The sequence below is a fragment of the Lepidochelys kempii genome, chromosome 2 (assembly GCF_965140265.1).
Source record: "Lepidochelys kempii isolate rLepKem1 chromosome 2, rLepKem1.hap2, whole genome shotgun sequence".
NCBI lineage: Eukaryota > Metazoa > Chordata > Testudines > Cheloniidae > Lepidochelys > Lepidochelys kempii.
The window spans coordinates 85,184,016-85,207,323 of NC_133257.1; the positions used below are offsets into that span (position 1 = coordinate 85,184,016).

Here is a 23,308-nt window from a genome sequence, read left to right on the forward strand (position 1 = left end):
TTGTGCGTGGAGGTGGCCCTAAGACCTCCATCAGAGCCCAGTCAGTCAGACTCAGCACCGAGTTCGTCAGCATCAGTTTGGAATGCACCCACTACTTTGCCTGAGTCCCAGCACCACTCATGCTCCCCAGTGCCTAAGAAAATGCATAAGATCTCTAAGCAGACCACCAAGAGGGGAATGTTTCCAGTCCGAAAGTCATCTAGGCATGAGGATAAAAGTGCAGCTGAAAACTAAACATTCGTATTCTCTGATGCCACAGAAGTCTTCACCATTAATTCCAGTACAAGATCGGTGTCATCAAGTCCAGAGCCTGAGGGTGCACCTTCTACATATGCGACACTGCACTGTCCCAAGACCAACTCTACCAACCATGCTGGAGGCGTTTGCATCAGTAAAAGATTTGCTGAGCCTTTCAGTGCTGGTTTCTCCTACTGTTCAGGAGACTGCGCTCTCAGTACCAGCATACATGGGAGTACCAGCAATATTGATGCAGCATTCAGCCTCATGAAACAAGAAGAGCCACTTGCTTAATTCTTGTCAGAGTGCCACTGGAAGCAATTCAGGTATGGGGTCTGTGACACTGCACCCTAATTAAACTGTGATTTAACTAAGATTACATTGTGGCAAAACCTTATGTATCCTGTCCACTTATGTATCCTGTAGCCTCTTTGCTTGTGTTCAGTCCAAATGAGGATGTGTTTGGACACTTGGCAGCTATCCACTCAGTAGGTTACCTTGAAGACAACATCTACAATGAATGTATCAATGTACCTTCTCTGGTAGCATATCACCCAACATGGGAAATTCTACCGATGGCCTGTTGCTCTAAAAAGGAGTATCGGTACATTGGCAGAAGACGATATGTTTAAGGTGGACGCACTGCACTGTGGTCAGAAGGAAGGTACCAACAGAATCTCTTGTCATCATCGTTGGTAGCCTACCGTGCTAACCAAGTGAGAGGCTCTTATGAGAAGTGTGACATACAGTAGAAATGGCCAGTATTCTAGTATTGTAATAACGATATATAAAAGATATTTTTATGGTCAATGGGAGTACAAGGTCAAAGGGTCAAAAATTTTGTCACACCACACAGTACACATATACTAATTGGTCAGGTGGCAAGTCTCCTTTATCTGTCATCTATTGCATTCTGTAAAAAACATGGGTTCAAACAAAGGTGTAAGGCCCTAAATTTATATGATAGGGTTCTTTAACAATCACCATATCGGGGGCGGGGGGTCAGGACTTGTAGCCTAAATGCCTTGCCTTCATTATATTCTGCCTTTATTATACTCAGCAGTAATGCAAGGAACCTACAAGCCTATCCTGTAAGACGTTGGCTTCCGCAGTTAGCATAAGTCTTGAGGTCTATGGACTTTGGCACAGATATATGATTTAATGGTCACCCCTAAGTTTTGAGGAATTGGAAATAGAGTGTGAGGGGGAAGTTTGTCCATAACAACACCAGCCAACCACAGAAACGTGAGCTAATGCCGGCTTTTGGAAACTTTTGGAAAGCACATTCAACCGTAAGAGTTCCATGGCAACGAATTGACGTACATGATAAGTTGAAATCATTAATATACTAACCTATGGGAGAAAGGCACCTCAACATTAGTAGGGTGAGGAAATACAAATAAAGAAGAGGGCAGAAACCCCTACTGAATATGCATTAGACATACTGGTATCAACATAATATATAAAAGTTACATCCCAGCTTATAAGCAGTAGGAGAGAGAGAGAGAGATGTAGCCCTTGAGAGGTGCCAGAATGATGGCCGGTGATAAGGAAAACAATAGCTAACTTTTCAAGTTGTTCTCTAAGGGATGGTGAGAGTATATGGATGTTCCAGATATACATTCTGTAGTCTCTCTATTGGTCTTACTGTTACTGTTTGTGACTTTGCTAAATGTACTAATAAACTATATGTAAAGATAGAAGAGTACCTAGAGTGCAGTGATTCTCAACCTGCGGGCCCCATGCTGCCCAGTTAGCGCACAGGGTCCAGGTAGCCACTTGCCGCCCAGCCGGGCTCAGGGTCCGGGTAGCTGGCTGCCACCCAGTCCCCCACAGCAGGGCTCTGAATCCTAGCTGCCACCTGGCCCCTCGCGGCAGGCTTTGAGATCTGGGCAGCCAGCGGGGCTCAGGGTACGGGCAGCTGGCTGCTGCCCAGCTCCCCGAAGCGGAGTCTGGGGTCGGGGTCCTGGCAGCCCCAGTCGGGGTCCCTGCCCCCACGCCCAGCTCTCTGCTCCTAGCCCACTCTGTGGGGTCTCTGGGCAGAGGGCGCTAAGTATAGGGGCTTGTGGGGGCACAGTGGTTCTCAACCTGCGGCCCAGCTAACACTTTGTGGGTCACATATGCAGCCCACAATGATAAATAGGTTGAGAACCACTGCCATATTGTGAGTGTTGCAACCATGCACTTCGGGGTTCCCAACTATAATACCGGGCCTGGTCTTGGGACAAGAACCTATCAACTCTCAAAGTGATAACTGGGAACCCTTAAGTAATCAATAAATTAATACGTAATCTGTAGATCAGGCTACACCTTTCATGTGGACTTTCACCTGTCCCACAGAAGATTCCTCAGGTTTCTAATATGGCAGAAACACTACCAGGTCAGAGTACTCCTATTCAGTCTGACAACAGCACCCAGAATCTTCATGATGGTCTTCTCAGTGGTGGCAGCACAGATGAGAAAAAGGCTACACCATCTTCCCATACTTGGACGACTGGCTTCGAGGAGGCAGATCTTGACTGGAAATTCAGTTGACAACTTTGTCCTTGCTCCATCTTCTGACAACCTTGGGAATCTGCATAAACACAGAAAAGTCTACTTTGACTCTAACACAGCTCCTAGACTTTATGAGGTGACCCTGGACTTGCCCACAAGAAGGGCCTACCTCGCTGTGGACAGATTCCATGCCATGAGCAGTCAGATAAGCCAAGCCACTCACAAACCCCGCACAAAAATCCAGGTCTCTTTTTTTGCTAGGCCATATGGCCTCCTGTACTTACATAATGTTGTTCGCCAGGCTGCATCTCCATTTTTTGTAAGCCTGACTCCAGTCAGTATATATGCCAGACAGACACAGCATGAACACTGTAATGACAATTACCGCCAATGTCGGAGCCTCACTCCCCTGGTGGATAAACCTGAGACTCATGTGTTGGAGTCCCTTTCCTACATCCCACACCCAACACAATGATGATACAGACACATCCCTTATAGGCTAGGGAGTCTACATGAGTGGTCACACTGCACAAGGCACATGGACACCTTGGAAAGCCAGGATGCGTATCAATCTCTGAGAGCTGTCAGAGAGACCTGCAATGCATTCCTCCCACTTGTACAATCCCAACACATCCAGACATTCTGACAACCTGACAACCATCTTCCATATAAACAAACAAGGAAGGTCAAAATCCCTTCCACTGTGCGTAGGGGTGATCAATTTGTGAAAATGGCGTATCTGGATCCACATCACAGTTTCTGCAATGTACCTCCCAGGCACTCAGATCTCACTGGAGGACAGCCCCAGCAGGCATTTTGCCATAGATTGCAAGTGGGAGTTACACAATGAAGATTTTGTTCAGCACTGAACTCAGGGGGAAACACGTCTTCCAACCAGTTCACCTCCCAGATGAACAAGAAGTTCAACATATATTGTTCCAGAACAGAACAAGGTCAGGGCTCCAGGGACAATGCCTTCTAACTGAAATGGACAGGCCTCTTGTGGTATGCCTTCCTTCCTATCCCCCTACTAGCCCAGGTTCTACAGAAGATGCATCACAATAAAGCACAGGTCATAGAATATCAGGGTTGGAAGGGACCTCAGGAGGTCATCTAGTCCAACCCCCTGCTCAAAGCAGGACCAATCCCCAATTAAATCATCCCAGCCAGGGCTTTGTCAAGCCTGACCTTAAAAACTTCTAAGGAAGGAGATTCTACCACCTCCCTAGGCAACGCATTCCAGTGTTTCACCACCCTCCTAGTGAAAAAGTTTTTCCTAATATCCAACCTAAATCTCCCCCACTGCAACTTGAGACCATTACTCCTTGTTCTGTCCTCTGAGAATAGTCTAGAACCATCCTCTCTGGAACCACCTCTCAGGTAGTTGAAAGCAGCTACCAAATCCCCCCTCATTCTTCTCTTCTGCAGACTAAACAATCCCAGTTCCCTCAGCCTCTCCTCATAAGTCATGTGTTCCAGATCCCTAATCATTTTTGTTGCCCTTTGCTGGACTCTCTCCAATTTATCCACATCCTTCTTGTAGTGTGGGGCCCAAAACTGGACACACTACTCCAGATGAGGCCTCACCAATGTCGAATAGAGGGGAATGATCATGTCCCTCGATCTGCTTGCTACGCCCCTATTTATACATCCCAAAATGCCATTGGCCTTCTTGGCAACAAGGGCACACTGCTGACTCATATCCAGCTTCTCGTCCACTGTCACCCCTAGGTCCTTTTCCACAGAACTGCTGCCTAGCCATTCAGTCCCTAGTCTGTAGCGGTGCATTGGGTTCTTCCGTCCTAAGTGCAGGACCCTGCACTTATCCTTATTGAACCTCATCAGATTTCTTTTGGCCCAATCCTCCAAGTCAGTCTCATCACACCCAATTAGCCCAGATAGTTCTGATTTCTAGAACTCCTGTGAATGTCAACCCATCAACCAGTCGGAATTCAGTCCTTCCCAGATCTGCTGGGGACAGGAAGGATTAGATATCCCGACATGGACTGTCTTCATCTCATAACTTGGTAATTGGATGGTTATCATACCTAGAGTGTCCATATTTGAAAGCCAATCAAAGTATTCTTAATCACAGCAGGAAAGATTCTGCCAGAAAATGTTATCTAGACAAATGGAGGCATTTGTCTACCCAGGCGCAACAGAAGCAGTTGTCATCAGGACCAGTAGGTATTCCTGCTATTTTACAAAGGAAAGCATCACTCTCAAGACATCAGGTTTTTCTGTTTGCTGCTAAATGGACCTGCATCAAGCTATCCGTGCATTCCATAGATGGCCACTCTGCTTTGACTCATCTGGGAGCAACCAGACTCCTGAAGGATCTAACTAGCATCTTCCCGCCACTAGTGAAACCAATGCCATAGTGGGACATCAGCCTTGTACTTTCCACACTTACTGAGCCTCCTTTCAAACTGCTGGTCACATGCTCAATGGCCCACTTATCTATGAATGTCAACTTTTTAGTTGCCATTATGTTAGCCAGGAGGGTGGGTGAGCTGGGGCCCCACATGGCACACCCATCATACACTACATTTCATAAAGAGAAGGTATCCACCCAAAATTAATCCCAAAGGTAAATTCAAAGTTGTACATTAACCAGTCAATTCATTTACTGTTATTGGCATCATACAAGCATTGGTGTTCTTCTTGTAATGAATGAAACCTTGTAGAAAATCACCTAAACTATTTGTTGCTATGGTAGAGCAAGCATTGGGACAAGAGATTTCTGTTCAAAGACTCTCTAAATAAATTTCTCACTGCATCTTCCTTTGCTATCAGTTGGTGCATCTCCCTCCCCAAGATGGGGTGAGGGTCCATTCCTGCAGAACACAGGTGACCTCCGTATCATCGCTTTGAGAAGTGCCTGTACTGGACATTTGTAATCTGCAACATGGAGTTCCTTCCACACTTTCACAAAGCATTACACTTTGATCTAAGCTTCCTTTGCTGATGTGGGCTTTGGAATTGCAATGTTACAGACATCTATACTGCCTACCTCTTCAACCCCCCGCCCCATTTGAATATTGCTTACCAGTCACCCATGTGTGGTATACACTTAGCCCTGGTCTACACTACCGGGTTAGGTCAAATTTAGCTGCATTAGGTCGATTTAAAAATGACTGCGTCCATACAACCAACCCTGTTCCGTCGACCTAAAGGGCTCTTAAAATTGACTTCTGTACTCCTCCCCAATGAGGGGAGTAGTGCTAAAATCAACCTTGCTGGGTCGAATTTGGGGTAGTGCTGATGCAAATCAATGGTATTGGCCTCCAGGAGCTATCCCAGAGTGCTCCATTGTGACCACTTTGGACAGCCCTTTGAACTCCGATGCGCTAGCCAGGTACACAGGAAAAGCCCTGGGAACTTTTGAATTTAATTTCCTGTTTGAGAGTAACTGCCATGTTAGTCTGTATCCACAAAAAGAACAGGAGTACTTGTGGCACCTTAAAAATAAATTTGTTAGTCTCTAAGGTGCCACAGGTACTCCTGTTCTATTTCCTGTTTGGTCAGCGAGGCGAACTCAGCAGCACAGGTGACCATGCAGTCCCCCCAGAATCACAAACGAGCTCCAGCATGGACCGAAAGGGAGACACTGGATCTGATTGCTATATGGGAAGAAGCATCTGTGCAGGCTGAACTCCGATCAAAAAGAAGAAATGCAAATATATATGCCAAAATCTCACAGGGCAAATTGCAGAGAGGCTATTAAAGGGACACACAGCAGTGCCACATGAAAGTTAAGGAGCTCAGGCAAGCCTACCAAAAGACAAAGGAGGCAAACAGTCGCTCCGGGTCAGAGCCCCATACATGCCGCTTCTATGATTAGCTGCATCGTATTCTAGGGGGGGACGCTACCACTATCCCACCACTGTCCATGGACACCTGCAAGGGGGGAGTCTCATGCAACATGGAGGAGGATTTTGTGGATGAGGAAGAGGAGGAGGAGAATGTGCATCAGGCAAGCAGTGAATCCGTTCTCCCCAGCAGCCAGGACCTTTTCATCATCCTGGAGCCAATACCCTCCCAAGGTGGGATCCCCGACCCTTAAGCCGGAGAAGACACCTCTGGTGAGTGCACATTTGTAACTACAGTACAGGGTTTAAAAGCAATAGTGTTTAATGTTTGATTTTCCCTGAAGAATTGGGATGCATTCGCAGCCAGTACAGCTACTGGAAAAGTCTGTTCACATGTCTGCGGATGAAGCGGGAATCCTCCAGGGACATCTCCATGATGATCTCCTGGAGGTACTCTAAAAGCCTTTGCAGAGGGTTTCTGGGGAGGGCTGCCTTATTTCGTCTTCCTGGTAGGATACTTTACCACGCCAAGCCAGTAGCAAGTATTCTGGAATCATTGCAGCACAAAGAATGGCAGCGAATGGTCCTGGGTTTTGGTCGCATTCAAGCAACATTTGGTCTATATCTTTCTGTGCTAGCCTCAGAAGAGTGATATCATTCATCGTCACCTGGTTGAAGTAGGGGAATTTTTGTAAGGGAACAGTAAAAGGACCCCATTCATGCTGGGCTGTTTGCACTTGGTTAAAAGGGATCATCCCAGAGAATAGCCACGCGGCGGGGGGAGGGGAGAAAGGATCATCCAAGAGAATAGCCACGCAGAGGTGTGGGGGAGGTGTGTGCTGCACATTCACCCGAAAACCGCAGCCCCTCCTTTTAAATGTGAAACCCAACCCATTGCTTGCTCTGGGAAAGGAAGGCGCTGCAGTTTGAAAACATTCCCTCATGTTATGAAGGCATAAGAAGCCAACTCCGCGTACCAAAAGGCTTACCATGACTGCCTGGAAACCGAATTCTGTTGCCCAGCCGTGTGTGTGATGTGTAGCAGACACTCAATATAAAAGGCAAAATGCGACCTTGTACCTAAAGCACATATGTTGTCTACTGTGAATTGCTTGATTCACTGTGAAAGAGTCTCCCTTTTGTTTTCAGAAATGTATCATCTTAAATTTTACTCTCCCTTTTTATCTCCTCCCAGGTGTAAATGTTTCTTTGCTCCCCCTATCATCTCCCTCCCTGAGGATATTGCAGATTAGAAGGTGAAAAAAATGCACTCGCAATTACATGTTTGCCGAGCTCATGCAGTCCTCCTGCACTGATAGGGCACAGGTTAATGCATGGAGGCATTCAGTGGCAGAGGCCAGGAAAGAATTAAGTGAGCGTGAAGAGCAGAGGCAGGATGCAATGCTGAGACTAATGGGGGAGCAAACGGACATGATGAAGCTTATGTTGGAGCTGCAGGAAAGCCAACAAGAGCACAGGCCCCCCGCTGCATCCATTGTATAACCGCCTACCCTCCTCCTCATGTTCCATAGCCTCTTCACCCAGACACCCAAGAACGCTGGGGGAGGAGGGAAGGCTCCTGGCACCCAGCCACGCCACTCCAGAGGATGGCCCAAGCAACAGAAGGCTGTCATTCAAACAGTTTTATTGTTAGTGTCCTTCCCTCCTCTCCCACCCCACCCGGGGTATCTTGTCCGTTATCTTGTATTTTTTTTAATTAATAAAGAAAGAATGCATGGTTTCAAAATAATAGTTACTTTATTTTGAAGGGGAGAGGGTGGTTGGCTTACAGGGAATTAAAATCAACAAAGGGGGTGGGTTTGCATCAAGGAGAAACACACACAACTGTCACACTGTAGCCTGGCCAGTCATGAAACTGGTTTTCAAAGCCTCTCTGATGTGCAGCGCTCCTAGCTGTGCTCTTCTAATCACCCTGGTGTCTGGCTGCTCAGAATTGGACACTAGGTTGAGGCAATTTGCCTCAACTTCCCACCCCGCCATAAACATCTCCCCCTTACTCTCACAGATATTGTGGAGCACAAAGCAAGCAGCAATAACAATGGGAATGTTGGTTGCACTGAGGTCTGACCTAGTCAGCAAACAGCGTCATAGAAACATAGAATACCAGGGTTGGAAGGGACCTCAGGAGGTCATCTAGTCCAACCCCCTGCTCAGAGCAGGACCAATCCCCAATTAAATCATCCCAGCCAGGGCTTTGTCAAGCCTGACCTTAAAAGCTTCTAAGGAAGGAGATTCTACCACCTCCCTAGGTAACACATTCCAGTGTTTCACCACCCTCCTAGTGAAAAAATTTTTCCTAATATCCAACCTAAACCTCCCCCACTGCAACTTGAGACCATTACTCCTTGTCCTGTCCTCTTCTACCACTGAGAATAGTCTAGAACCATCCTCTCTGGAACCACCTCTCAGGTAGTTGAAAGCAGCTATCAAATCCCCCCTCATTCTTCTCTTCTGCAGACTAAACAATCCCAGTTCCCTCAGCCTCTCCTCATAAGTCATGTGTTCCAGACCCCTAATCATTTTTATTGCCCTTCACTGGACTCTCTGCAATTTATCCACATCCTTATTGTAGTGTGGGGCCCAAAACTGGACACAGTACTCCAGATGAGGCCTCACCAATGTCGAATAGAGGGGGACGATCACATCCCTCGATCTGCTCGCTATGCCCCTACTTATACATCCCAAAATGCCATTGGCCTTCTTGGCAACAAGGGCACACTGCTGACTCATATCCAGCTTCTCGTCCACTGTTACCCCTAGGTCCTTTTCCGCAGAACTGCTGCCTAGCCATTCGGTCCCTAGTCTGTAGCGGTGCATTGAGTTCTTCCATCCTAAGTGCAGGACCCTGCACTTATCCTTATTGAACCTCATCAGATTTCTTTTGGCCCAATCCTCCAATTTGTCTAGGTCCCTCTGTATCCTATCCCTGCCCTCCAGCATATCTACCACTCCTCCTAGTTTAGTATCATCCACAAATTTGCTGAGGGTGCAATCCACACCATCCTTCAGATCATCTATGAAGATATTGAACAAAACCGGCCCTAGGACTGACCCCTGGGGCACTCCACTTGACACCGGCTGCCAACTAGACATGGAGCCATTGATCACCACCTGTTGAGCCCGACAATCTAGCCAACTTTCTACCCACCTTATAGTGCATTCATCCAGCCCATAGTTCTTTAACTTGCTGACAAGAATACTGTGGGAGACCGTGTCAAAAGCTTTGCTAAAGTCAAGAAACAACACATCCACTGCTTTCCCTTCATCCACAGAACCAGTAATCTCATCATAGAAGGCAATTAGATTAGTCAGGCATGACCTTCCCTTGGTGAATCCATGCTGACTGTTCCTGATCACTTTCCTCCCATGTAAGTGCTTCAGGATTGATTCCTTGAGGACATGCTCCATGATTTTTCCGGGGACTGAGGTGAGGCTGACTGGCCTGTAGTTCCCAGGATCCTCCTCCTTTCCTTTTTTAAAGATTGGCACTATATTAGCCTTTTTCCAGTCATCTGGGACTTCCCCTGTTCGCCACAAGTTTTCAAAGATAATGGCCTATGGCTCTGCAATCACAGCCGCCAATTCCTTTAGCACTCTCGGATGCAACGCGTCCGGCCCCATGGACTTGTGCACGTCCAGCTTTTCTAAATAGTCCCTAACCACCTCTTTCTCCACAGAGGGCTGGCCATCTACTCCCCATGCTGTGATGCCCAGTGCAGCAGTCTGGGAGCTGACCTTGTTCATGAAGACAAAGGCAAAAAAAGCATTGAGTACATTAGCTTTTTCCACATCCTCTGTCACTAGGTTGCCTCCCTCATTCCATAAGGGGCCCACACTTTCCTTGGCTTTCTTCTTGTTGCCAACATACCTGAAGAAACCCTTCTTGTTATTCTTGACATCTCTTGGTAGCTGCAGCTCCAGGTGCGATTTGGCCCTCCTGATTTCATTCCTACATGCCCGAGCAATATTTTTATACTGCGAGCTTCTAAACGTCCAAAGGCACATTCTACCACCATTCTGCACCATTCTGCTCAGCCTATAGTTGAACTGCTCCTTACTACTGTCCAGGCTGCCTGTGTAAGGCTTCATGAGCCATGGGAGCAAGGGGTAGGCTGGGTCCCCAAGGATAACTATTGGCATTTCAACATCCCCAATGGTAATTTTCTGGTTTGGGAAGTAAGTCCCTTCTTGCAGCTGCTCGAACAACCCGGAGTTCCTAAATATGCAAGCGTCATGCACCTTTCCCGGCCATCCCACATTGATGTCGATGAAACATCCCTTGTGATCCACCAGTGCTTGCTGCACCATTGAAAAGTACCCCTTGTAGTTTATGTACTGATTGGCAAGGTGGTCTGGTGCCAAGATGGGGATATGCGTTCCATCTATCGCCCCACCAGAGTTAGGGAACCCCATTGCAGCAAGGCCATCCAGTATGACCCACACATTTCCCAGAGTCACTACCCTTGATAACAGAAAGTCAATGATGGCATTGGCTACTTGGATCACAGCAACCCCCACAGTAGACTTGCCCACTCCAAATTGATTCCCAACTGACCGGTAGCAGTCAGGCATTGCAAGCTTCTACAGGGCTATCGCCACACGCTTCTCAACTGTCAGGGCAGCTCTCATCTTGGTATTTCTGCACTTCTTCAGGGTGAGGGAAAGCAACTCACAGAGTTCCAGGAAAGTGGTCTTACGCATGCAAGTTTCGCAGCCACTGTGAATCATCCCATACCCGCAACACTATGCGGTCCCACCAGTCTGCCCTTCTTTGCCTGGCCCAGTATCAGCGTTCCACTGTATCAACCAGCCCCACTGCTGCCATGATGTCCCAATTGCCACAGCCCGTGCTTTCAGGAATGTCTGTGTCCAGGTCCTCTTCAGAATCCTCCTCGTGCTGGCGTCTCTTAGCCCAGTTCTGCATATTGTCCAGGATAATGCGCAAGGTGTTTACAATGCTTACAACAGCAGCAGTGACGGTGAACTGAGTGGGCTCCATGCTTGCCGTGGTATGGCGTCTGCACGGATAACCCAGGAAAAAAGGTGCAAAATGATTGTCTGCTGTTGCTTTCATGGAGGGAGGGGCGACTGACGACATGTATCCAAAACCACCCACGACAATGTTTTTGCCCCATCAGGCATTGGGTGCTTAACCCAGAATTCCAATGGGCAGCAGAGACTCTGGGAACTGTGGGATAGCTACCAACAGTGCACCACTCTGTAAGTCGATGATAGCCACGGTAGTGAGGATGCACTCTGCCGACTTAATGCACTTAGTGGGGACATATGCAATCGTATGTATAAAATTGATTTCTAAAAATTGACTTCTATAAAATCAACCTAATTTCATAGTGTAGACATACCCATAGACACCAGCACTCAAAAAAGAAATGGAGGTTACGTACCTGTAACTGGAAGTTCTTTGAGAGTTTGTTGTCCCTATCTGAATTTCACTACTCACCCTTCTTCCCCTCTGCTTCCAATTATGACTAGATTCGTGGTAGAGAAGAAACTGGTTGATCCACACTTTCACTTATACCCTTGGTACTGAGCACAAGGAGATCCTGGGCCCAGGTGCAGCCCAACGGACACTACTTGCAAGATTTTCCAGTCTCAGGTGCATGGTGTGTGGGCTTACCCACATGTGAAATACACTTGGAGAAGAACTTCCAGTTGAAAGTTAACTAGAAGAACTTCCAGTTACAGATAAGTAATCTCCATTTTTCCCCCTACATGTATGACCTTGCATTTGCCTGTGTGAAAAGGCATTTGCTCAAATGAACCCACCTTAGCAAGTGATTCATATAGGTCTTTAGAACTGACTGTATTGTTGTTTATAACTCTGCCAATTTTTGTGTCATCTGCAAATTACCAGAAGTAACTTTATATTTTCTTCAAGATCCTTAATAAAGATACTGAGTAGCACAGGTCCCTGTAGGACACCTGCTGGATGACAATTCCCCAATTACAATTACTTTTTGCAATATATCAGTTAACCAGTTTTTAATGCATTTAATATGGGTAACACTAATTTTTATCATGATGTTGTGTGCAACTAAAAATCAAATGCCTTCCAGAAGTCTTATGTTAATACAGTTATCTTTATCAACCAAACTTATAATATCAAAAATATCAAGTTTGTTGACAAAACCTGTTTTCTATGAAACCATGTTGATTGGTATTAACTATGCTACTGTTTTTTAATTCTTCACTAATTGCATCAGAAATCAGCTTTTCCATTATTTGCCTGGAATTAATGTCTTGCTAACTGGCCTTTAATTTCCCAAGTCATCCAGTTTACCCTTTTAAAATATTGGCTTTAGATTAGCTTTTTCCAGTCCTGTGGAACTTCCCCAGTGTTAAAAATCAACCTTAATGGGTCAGAGAACTCCTATAGCACTCCAGGATTTCATTTGTTCCAGATATACTTAAATAATTCCTTATTACCGTCTAACCCTATTGGCCATAGATTTTTCACTGATACATTGAGCTTCCTTTATCAATTGTCTGCATTTCGTAATTGTTGATTTGTACTCATTGCTATCAGCTTTGCCATTTTTTCTATTTTCCAGATAGTTTTGGTGAGGGGTTCCCCTCCTTCCACCTCTTCTTTTTTAACCAAAGAAGTCTTCTTTTTTGATTGCCAAATTGTGTGTTTTGGGGCATGTAAAAAGCATTCCTAAACAATTCCCAATTATCATCCACATTCTTAGGTTTAAATATTTCCTCCCAGTCAGTTTTGCTCATGATTGGTTTTGGTTTTAGTAAATTTGCCTTTTTAAAGCATCAGTTAGCACACTGACCCTTAAACATTCCAGATCCCATCTTTCTGAATTGTCAGTAACTGTAAATCCAGAAATGGTGTCTTTAATGTACAGTGCCACCCCACATCCCCTTCTGCCCACTATATCTTTCCTAAATAGGGTTTATCGAGTGATTTTAATATTCCAGTCATGTGAATCATCCCATCAGCTTTAAGTAATGCCAATCAAATGTGTTTTAATGAATTAGTATTTCTAATTACTCTGTAATTATACAGTATTTCCATTACCAGACCTCCTATGTCCATTGGGACTCCTTGGAAATGGATGGAAGAGTTACGAGTATGACAAAGTTACTGGGGCTGACCAGACATGCACTGCTGGCTGCATATGCATCTGGATAATTCTCAAAAATAATGGCTTCTTTCCAGTTTACAGGTGCTCCTTGCAATGGAAATGGTTCCAAGAGACAGATCAATCACAAATCAGTATCAATAGTAAATATAATATTTTTAATAGAAGCATACTTAACTTTTCAAATGTTTTTCAGATATTGGTGTAAAATTAGGGACCTGTTTAAGTGTCTTAATCTTCAAAGTGCTGAGCACCTGCCGCTCCTACTGGCTCTGTGTCTGCAGACAGAATTAGTTATTCCACTATATCTGCTGAGCTTTCAGTGAGTTATACTTAAATATTGATCTCAGAGTTTTGTGAAGATTAATTAATATTTGTAAAGTGTTTAAAAATGAAACTGCTATAAAATATTACTTTGAGGAGAATACATTTTATAATAAGTCCCTGCAATTAACCATTTACAGTACAGAGCTTAGGCCCTGATCCTGTGAACAGTTATGCATGTGCTTAACTCTGTATACATGAATAGTTCCGTTGACTTCTGTTGGGACTATTCACATGCATAAAGTTAAGCATATGCATAACTATTCATAGGATTTGGGCCTTAATCTGTAGAAACTACCATTCATCCAGTCATAATCATAAAAGATTTTGTCATATCAAAACTTTAATTTCCCACTGTCAAGGGAAGAGCACATTGTGATGCTATTTTCAAATACTAAATGTCATTATCAAAAGAGGAGAAAAAATCTTTGCATAAATCATGTATTTTCAAATTTTTAAACATAGGAAAAGTTACATCTTAAGTACAAAGTATCATTAGTGGGCCCCCATTTCTTCCCTCCTTCTCCCCCCTTCCCAGCTTTATTCCCATTGCAAACAAAATCATACTATTTAAGCAGGCTCTGGAATTGTGTTATGGTGTTGTTTCCTAGAAGACAGAAATGATTTTTCCCAGTTTACTCACTATAGCTGTAAAACGTTTTTAGGTCACATTTAAGTGAACCAGGTCATATGGTTTCAACTTCTCTAAATCTATATTTAAGATTAAATCTTTCTCCTGGAAAAATGTTCATGGTAAAACTGGTGTTTAATTTCATACAATTTTTTTTTATTTCATACCTTTGTGTCATAATTTTTCTTCTGTTGCAGTTCTCTGAATATATACTTCTACACAAATGTATACTTCTACACTGTGTTAAGGAAACTTTTGTTGAGCTTTCCAAAAATAGTAAAATTTACAATAGAGAAAAATAAAGGATTACTTTCACCTGTCAAAAGATAAATGTTTTTTTTAAAATACCACTCACAGAGGTACTGTATAACTATGGGAAATTGGAACTAAAAGTCAATCTTAGTCAATGGAAACTTATTTGACATTCTTCACCTTTATTTTTCGTGCAGCAGCTATAAAACAATGTTTCTTTTTCATATTGTTCCATCTGCAAAGTCCCAGACACTCTCTAGCAGTTGGCTGTTGCTTCTGTAATTTTTAAGAGTGGCTCATGAACTATATGAATGGTCTGGCCCAACCCTTTTGAAAAGAGGTTATTAGTTAACAAAGTTAAAGAATAAAATACTGGCTGATTTATTTTTTATTTTTAAAAGCTGCCGCTTTTCTCAGTGAGGTAAAAAATCTTTTTTTTATTAGATTTAACTTCCTATCTTTTTAAAAAAAGTTGTGTTGTATTATTGAAAAGAAACCTTTAAATTTCATATTACCTCCAGGTTTTAGAACATTTGATTTGACACAAAGTACATTTGAGATGGGTTCTGTGGGGGAAAAAGTATGTGATCTTGTCATTAAAGACCATATCATACTCCATATGCACAACGAGAACAAATTAAGGTTGCACAGGCAATCTTAATTAGGGCATTTTCTAACTTGAGAGTTTGACATTGCTACCTCTGATTTTCTTTTAATGTATTTTTTGTATAATATTTATAACTATCTTGATCAATAATTACTGTACAGGGAAGTGCAGATTGCAGCTTTTTAGCTAGTAGGGCAGGTTGTGGAGGAGGATTCATTATAGGAGTATAGTAAAACATATCTAGAAATGTAGGAATTACTGCTGAAATCCATCTGAAAGGATGCAATAGTTTGATAAGTAGGTGTGTAAGATCTTCGTTTCTTCGGGGAAGTCCCTGGCTGCCCTTGTGACAGATTTTTTTGGAAGAGGTGAGAATGGAGAGGCAGAAGTCCTGTGAAGGTTAACTTACTAATAACATTAGAACGTCTGTCAGAAATATTCATATGAGGTGGAACAGTTTGAAGAAGTGCAATGGAAAACTATCACAGTGCTTGGGAGCTAGAGGCAAAGCTGTTAAATACGAAGCATGCAGGAGTGCTGTGAATATGCAAGGACCCTCCCATGCTGAATCTGAGACTGCCAAGCTGCTAATGGTAGTTGTGACATCAAAACTAGCTATGAAAGAACTTCCTTAAGCTTATGGAAATATTCTTATCTTTACCCATTCATTAATTGTCCTGGGGGCCAAATTCAGCAAGGCTGAAGGAGTGGAGCTGTGTAGCAGCATGGTAAAGTTGGGGATAGGTTAGGCCGCTTATCAGGGTGCCTTTTGGGGGAATGGGGTTGTAGGTCTGCTTATGGTGCACATCCTAGCCCTAGGTGAAGCTCTTAACTGCAACACAGCCCGAGTGTGGAATGTGAGTTCTGGAGAGTAGAGGTGCTGCTCCCAGCTTGTGCTCCTGGGGCAGGGAGCAAGTATTTAGTTTTCAAACAGAAGTAGGGTGATTAAGATAAGAAAGGCCCGGTACTTACATTAAGAATCTGGAAGTAGTTAGATGAGCCTGTAAAGCAGGAACCCCTCTACAGCAGGGGTGGGCAAACTACCAGCCATGTCTGACCTGTCAGACCTTTTAATCGGACCCTCAAGCTCCAGGCAGGGAGCAGGGTGGGGGGCTTGCCCCGTTCCACCAGGCGGTCCCCAGCCCCCAACTCACACATGCTGAGCCACACTGCACAGGCAAAACTGGAACCCCAGTCTTCACCGCGCTGTTTCCGGGATTGGAACCCCGCCCCTACGCAGCAGCATGCCCAATCCCTGAAGCGCCAGCCTTCTTGCACCAGCCACACCTGTCCCAGCTAGGGTGCCTCCGTCCGTGGCGGTGTCTGGTACGGCCACCTTGGTGTCACTGCCGGCAGGGCCCCTAGGAGTCCCCGTTATAGCCCCTGTAAACCCCCACCCCTCCAGACCCTGTGTGTCCCCCTCTCTCCACCTCAATAATATCTCTTATAGAGCCGCTCCATGCTACACCCCATAGAGACCCCCTCCCTCACCTTGGTAACATCCCTTACTGTATACAAACTTTTAATGAATGCAATAGTGCAAACAGGACTCAAAATACAACAGTAAGATGATTTCAAATACACCATTTTTAGGGGGAGGGTGGAACATAAAGCTACAGGTGAATATACCCTGCTTCTGCCTGTCCCCATGGGTTCTGAGATAGAGTGCCATGGCTCAAAATTATCAGGGGCACTGACACCAGACAAATCCAGGCTAGAGAAAGGGCCCAGTTTTTTCACAATGCATGCAATTTCCCCAATGAGAATGACACCGAACTTTGATGCCACTGTAAAGAAGGGTGACCAGCTGCATTGTTCACATTAATCAAAGAGGCCGTGGAAAGGGGGTAAGTTGGGTTTAATTATTGTAATACTTTATAATGGTATATTTATAATAATAAGTAAGGTTTTATGTTTATTTCCACTCAAATGTATCTTTATTAAATAGAGTGTATTTGAATATCTCTGAATTGTTAAATTTGTGAGCATTCATGGTCCTCCATACAATTTCCATACCCAGATGTGGCCCTCAGGCCAAAGAGATTGTCCACCCCTTCTCTACAGGGCAGTGGGGGCAGTGTTTGAGACAGAACGCAGGGGACTCCGAAGAAATACAGCCAAGGTTACATTCAGAAAAGAGGGAGATCTGAGGGGGATAGGTGAAAAGAAGGGGCCAAAATCAAGGAAAGGGATAGCAGTGGTATACAGAAGTTCCCACTCTACCTGTGGTACTTACCATAGTATCTGAGCACCTCACAAGGTCTAACCTATTTTTCTTCACAGCCCCTCTGTGAGGTAGCGCAGTGTTCTTATCCCCATTTTACAGATGGGGCACTGAGGCACAAAGAGACTAAAGGCCAAATTTTCAAAGGTATTTAGGCACCTAGTGAGATTTTAAAAAGTGCTTAGAAGGTTAGGTGCTTTGTAAACTCCACTAGATGCCTAGCTATATCTTTGGGTGCCTAAAAACCTTTGAAACTCTGTCCCTAAGGGACCAGTCTGAGGTCATACAGGAAGTCCATGGGGAGGGAGCAGAACCCAGGTCTCTCAGAATGAGCTCCTTGTCCACTGGGCCAGCCTGTCTCTCTGCTGCATGCTGCAAAAAAGGAGGACTCTGATAGATGGAAGCAAAACCAAGGTGGCCAGTTCTCTGAGACTCCAGCAAACAGTCCCAGGCGATGGTGAAGGATGTCATGGTTGACAGCGTGAAAAACAGAATAGAGGTCAGGAAGGTTGAAGAAAGAGAGAGAAAGAGTCAAATGAGAGGAGATCACTTAATCCCCAAGGGGTGGCAGGTTCTGCCCCTGCTAGGCTGTAGAGCAATGGCTGCTGTGAAATTTTACATTTTAACAGAAAACCATTTTGTTTTGTCATTTGAGAAAGGGAAGGGATGAGAGAGTATCATATGAGAGAGTATCATATGAGTATCAGATGTGTTTAGGCCTCAAATTCTCAGCTATATTCAGGCCAATTCCAGAACAAAGAACAAGAAATTGCATCCACAGAGTCCATAAAGTTGACCATTATTGTCATGATATGTATTATTCACTGGGCACCATCTGTGTGCTCAGCATTGTTCAGAATATGCCAGAAAATGTAATCCCTGAGCCAAAGCATATAAAATGTGTAGTCCTGGATAAGATGGCTCAGATATATAAGTATGAAGTGTATAGTTACTGATCACATGTTAATATCTGTGAGTGGAGGCACTGAGGGCAATAGATGTTTTACCTGATTAAGGACTGGAAGATTTGACCCTCCAACTTTTTTCAGGAGTAAGAACTGCCCAGAGCTCCTATGCCTGTTTATTTTCCTTTCCTGCCTGCAGTGGCCCTGATGTATCTCAGAAGACACAATTTTTTTTCTCAACCTTAAAATGTGGAATTTTCTTGGAGTTTGGTGTTAAATAGTCTCCTGTGAGAATTGTAACTCAATCACTGTAGTGTCGTGTTTGAGACTTCTGGAAAGTAACTAGCCTTTAAACAGAAGTGAAAGGGTCCAATTACAGCCAACTGATGACCAACCACAAGTGGGACTCAGCTGGGTCTGTAACAGGAATATCGTAAACCAACGGTTCTCATGTTGTGGGTTGGGACCCCAAAGTGGGCCAGTACTGGCTTAGACTTCCTGGGGCCAAAGCTGAAGCCTGAGCACCACCACCTGGGGCCGAAGCCCAAAGGCTTTAGCCCTGGGCATCGGGACTCAGATTACAGGGACTGAAGCCTTTGGGCTTCGGCTTTGCCCCTCCCCCTGCCCACACACACCTGGGGCTCAGGCTGGCTCAGGCATTTGTCCCCCCTCCTGGGGTTGTGTAGTAATTTTTATTGTCGGGGGGGGGGTTGCAATGCAATGAAGTTTGAGAACCCCTTTTCTAAAGCTAGGCACTGTACTTTAGATAGTTAAGGAAGCATAGAAAAGACTAGCAGAAAAAGGAAAGCTGGCCAAGTCCCTTAAAGTAATACCCTGTCTGTCATCCTTATGTAAAGTTAAGTGAAAACTGAGCTGAAAGGTGTCCACTTCCACCAATACAAAGGCAGAATTATGTACATGTAAAGCAATCATTAATTTTATATAGAGATCTCTGCATGGTTACAAGTTTTTTTGAAGCTGCCTCCAGTTGGTTCTTGTGTAGATCCTAGCTCAACAGAACTGCTGTTCTATTCATAAACATACATGAATTCAAGATTCTTTATGATTACAGGTTGCAAATCCTCTATACCCAAGGACTCTTAAACTTAATAATAATGTAAACCACATCTTGGAGATTTTTTTGTGGACTACTTTCCCTCCCGTTCTTGGTCATATAACATCTTTGTAATTTCAGCAATTGCTTTACATGGAGACATAATAATGGAAGACCTGATTTTTAACTCTCAGTAGTATAATAAGTGTTTTGTCCTTTTTGGAAAAAAATCAATCATGTTGTTTCTTCTGCTCTTCATTTCATATCCCTCTTAGGTTTATTTTGTGCCTCCCTGAGCCAGCATCAGGAAACCAGCTATTTGTCCATGCAGCACCAGTGCTCCACAGATCATAGTTTGGAAACCTATAGTTCTAAACCATGAACCTTAGAGTAGTTTTTTTGTGATAATAAATACAACTTCTGGAGAAAGCTAAATTGACCTTGGAGAGAGGGTTTACCAGTTTGAGACAGGCACAGTTCACATAGCATATATACAAAATAATAATATTGGGGTATAGGGGTTCCCTTTCTTTAAATACTAAATAGCTGGGTCTTTAAATCATGTAAAATGTTTAAAGCATCAATGTTGTTGAAGTAATTTCTGCTCTTGTGCACTACTTCCTTTTATCTTGGAATGTTTATATATGTGATAAGTGCTGCAAAACAAAGTTAGGAGTACTGTATTTTGACCATATTTGCAAGTAACCACTAAGAAGGAGTTCTTGTACTAATGACTGAGGATTTTCCTGGGTTCCATATAGAAGTATTCCCAAGGGCTGTCCTTTTAGCTCCGACTGTGGGTGTGCCTGAGATGGTCTCTGCAAGACTTGGAGGAAGAACAAAACTTGAATGGTTTGTTACATTTTTGGCAATGGAATTATCTTATACTATATTTTTAATTCTTTTTTAGAATTTTGTACATGAAGAACTCCCACCATCCACTCTAGGGAGGCAAAAAATTAAATTCAGAGCCTCAAACTGTGATTAAAATCTTTGTTTTTTATAGTATAAGTCCTTGCTTTTTCCAGTCTGGTGATTTTTTTCTGTAATGGTGACGCACTTGTAATTAGTTGGTAAGAGAGGCAACGGTTGGGAATGTTGAATGTTTTGGAGCCTTTTAATCACAACAGATAACAAAAATTAGCATAGCCTCGTAACAAAGGATCTTTGTAATACATTTTTTTGGTCAGGTATATGCTTGATTAAAGTCAAATTGAATTTATCAGGAACCTAGTGTCTTCTGTTTTCTTCTCTTTTGAGGACTTTCCTACATGCAGACAGGTAGCAGTGACCTTGTGTCTCGTGTGGTAAGATATGTTCATTAACAGAACAGGGACTTTCACAACTAATGTTGTCTGCAAGGATGATTGTTCCAGAGAGTTATCAAAGGCATGCCAGTACATCCTTTTGGTGTGTCAGATGACTGAGTATATGGAATACTTTCCAAGATAGCTACTTCTAGGCTTAAAAACATGACAATCTGTAAAGTGTTTTGAATATGTAAAGTACTAATTAAAAACATGCCATCTTCATGGGAAGCAAAAACTGAAAAGAAATCTTGGATATTTTTTTCTGAGCTGCCAAAGCAAAAAGCTGTTCAGCGTTCTGGATTATAAATACTTTCTGCATAACATGCAAATACAATTACAGCTTTGGAAGCAAAAGGGTAAATTCTTCTTTGAGTATATGTCCCTCTGGGTGCTCCACTGTAGGCTGGGTGCATGCCCATGCACTCTTGATGGAAGACCAGAAAGTAGTGTTTGCGGGCCTGTACCTGCACAGAGCGGTGCCTCGTGCTTTGAATGAGGACATATAGGGAGGCACAAGCCTGCCACCACTCAGTTTCTTCTCAGCTGCCCTTACCTGAAGACAACGACATTAAACTCCTCTCTCCACATACTCAAGGGCTCCAGAGCCGTTATTGGGAATTTTTGTGCCTGCAACGAGAAAATGGTTTAGTAGATCCCAAACCGCTCAAAGATCAAGACTATTCCAGGACCATCAGCACACTTTCCGTAAACCTCCGGAGCACTTCAAGAGAAAGGCCAGACCACAGAAATAAGGGCCTCCCGCCCCTACTTCTACTCAGTCAGCCCCTCCCTCTACGAGTCATTTCTGACAGTTTGGTTGAGGGCATCAAGCAATACATTCAACTGTATTGCCTGTTGTGTGACTACTAGCACCCATATACCATCTTCTACAAGAACAGGGTTATATTAAGTCCCCATGCTCATTTCCTCCCAAAAGGTCTCCTCGGAACATAATGTTAACTGGGAAATTTGCCAGTTTTCTACCTAAAACCTCATACCTCCACAGAAAAATCAAGCCTTCGTTCATCAGATGTTAGGAGGGCCCTTGCTTTCTATCTGGACCTGACTAAACTATTGTGGGCCTCTCCCAGGCTATTTGTAACAGTTGCAGAGAAGATGAAGGGACAACCCATTTCCACACAAAGACTGACTACATAGGTTTCAGATTACGTCTTGACCTGCTATGAAAATTCTGGGGTTCAGCCTCATGGAATAACAGCACATTCCACTTGAACTCAGCCCACATCTAGAGCTCTACTGAAGGATATTCCCATAACAGAAATCTACAGGATTGCTACTTGGTTTTCTATCCATACCTTTGCATTCCAGTGCTACTACATGCCGTCCTATAATGCTGTGAACTTAGTTAAGAAATTTGATCAAATGATTTTCAGTTCACTGTACAAAATATGTATCAGTGGTTTATGCTGTTTGAAAGTTCTCTTCTAACACAGTGACCTCTTTCATCATCCTGCAGATGTTGCAAATCCAAAACAATAAGACGACCTATCCTTTATAGGTAACGGATATTTCCTTTAAACAATAAAAAGACAAAATAAGGATGACAGAGGTTAGTGCATGATTGAAATGACCATCAGTACAATCTGCACCAGGAAGTATGTTTGAAGAACAAGAGGTGTCTGAAGAATGAAAGGAAATAGCATCAGGAAATAACTCTGTCTCAGGTGGGAGAGAGGAAGTTCATCACTGGGATGGGTTTGAAAAGTTGTTCTATTGTAGGTAATTTATAGACAATACTGAAATCCCCTAAGTGTTCTAAACCTTGTTGACAGAAATACTGACAAATAAATGCTTACTTCACAAGGGGATATTAATACGCAGTATGACAGCCTGGGCTGTTCTTCCTTGCCAGAAATGACTGACAATTTACAGGTGATAATTTAGTGTCTTGGGGTTACTGGTTAGGAGGTATCTCTCTCTAAAACCCATCATTCTCTCTCCGTGTTGGAAAGAAAGGATAGACAAGGCCACTGTAAGTGGAATACTGTTCTCAGTGACATCGTCTTTTCCCTAAATATGTGCTGTGTTGTGCCAAATCAATTCATGTCTTAACATAATGCAAAACACAAAGACCCCAATCCTGCACTGGGTTTTGCTACTGGAGACTCTCATTAGTATCAGTGGGACTCTGCACAGTGCAGAACTGGGGCTGCTATTGTTTGTATTTTCATCTTGGATAATTAATTTGATCAATTCACAGCCTAGTTCTTCAGCCCTTAACTTTCATACACAGTCTTCATACATGCACCAAAACACATGAACATCCATCTACAAGTTCACAGATAAAGTACCTGACTGA

The 23,308-nt window shown here is 43.7% G+C and overlaps 2 protein-coding genes across 2 annotated transcripts in view; one reads left to right on the forward strand and one right to left on the reverse strand.

Moving 5' to 3' along the window:
* The window catches only part of SMCHD1 (structural maintenance of chromosomes flexible hinge domain containing 1), a 182,618-nt gene extending 174,323 nt beyond the window's left edge, over nt 1-8,295 (forward strand). The window contains exon 50 of the transcript XR_012157252.1: nt 7,741-8,295. The gene's annotated coding sequence lies outside the window, so the exon portion shown is untranslated. The remainder of the gene's footprint in view (nt 1-7,740) is intronic.
* A 13,246-nt stretch (nt 8,296-21,541) lies between these two features.
* LPIN2 (lipin 2) overlaps nt 21,542-23,308 on the reverse strand; it is a 127,492-nt gene continuing 125,725 nt past the window's right edge. Inside the window, exon 21 of the mRNA XM_073331473.1 lies at nt 21,542-21,615. Coding sequence (XP_073187574.1) covers nt 21,557-21,615 — 59 coding nt within the window. The 3' untranslated portion in view covers nt 21,542-21,556. The remainder of the gene's footprint in view (nt 21,616-23,308) is intronic.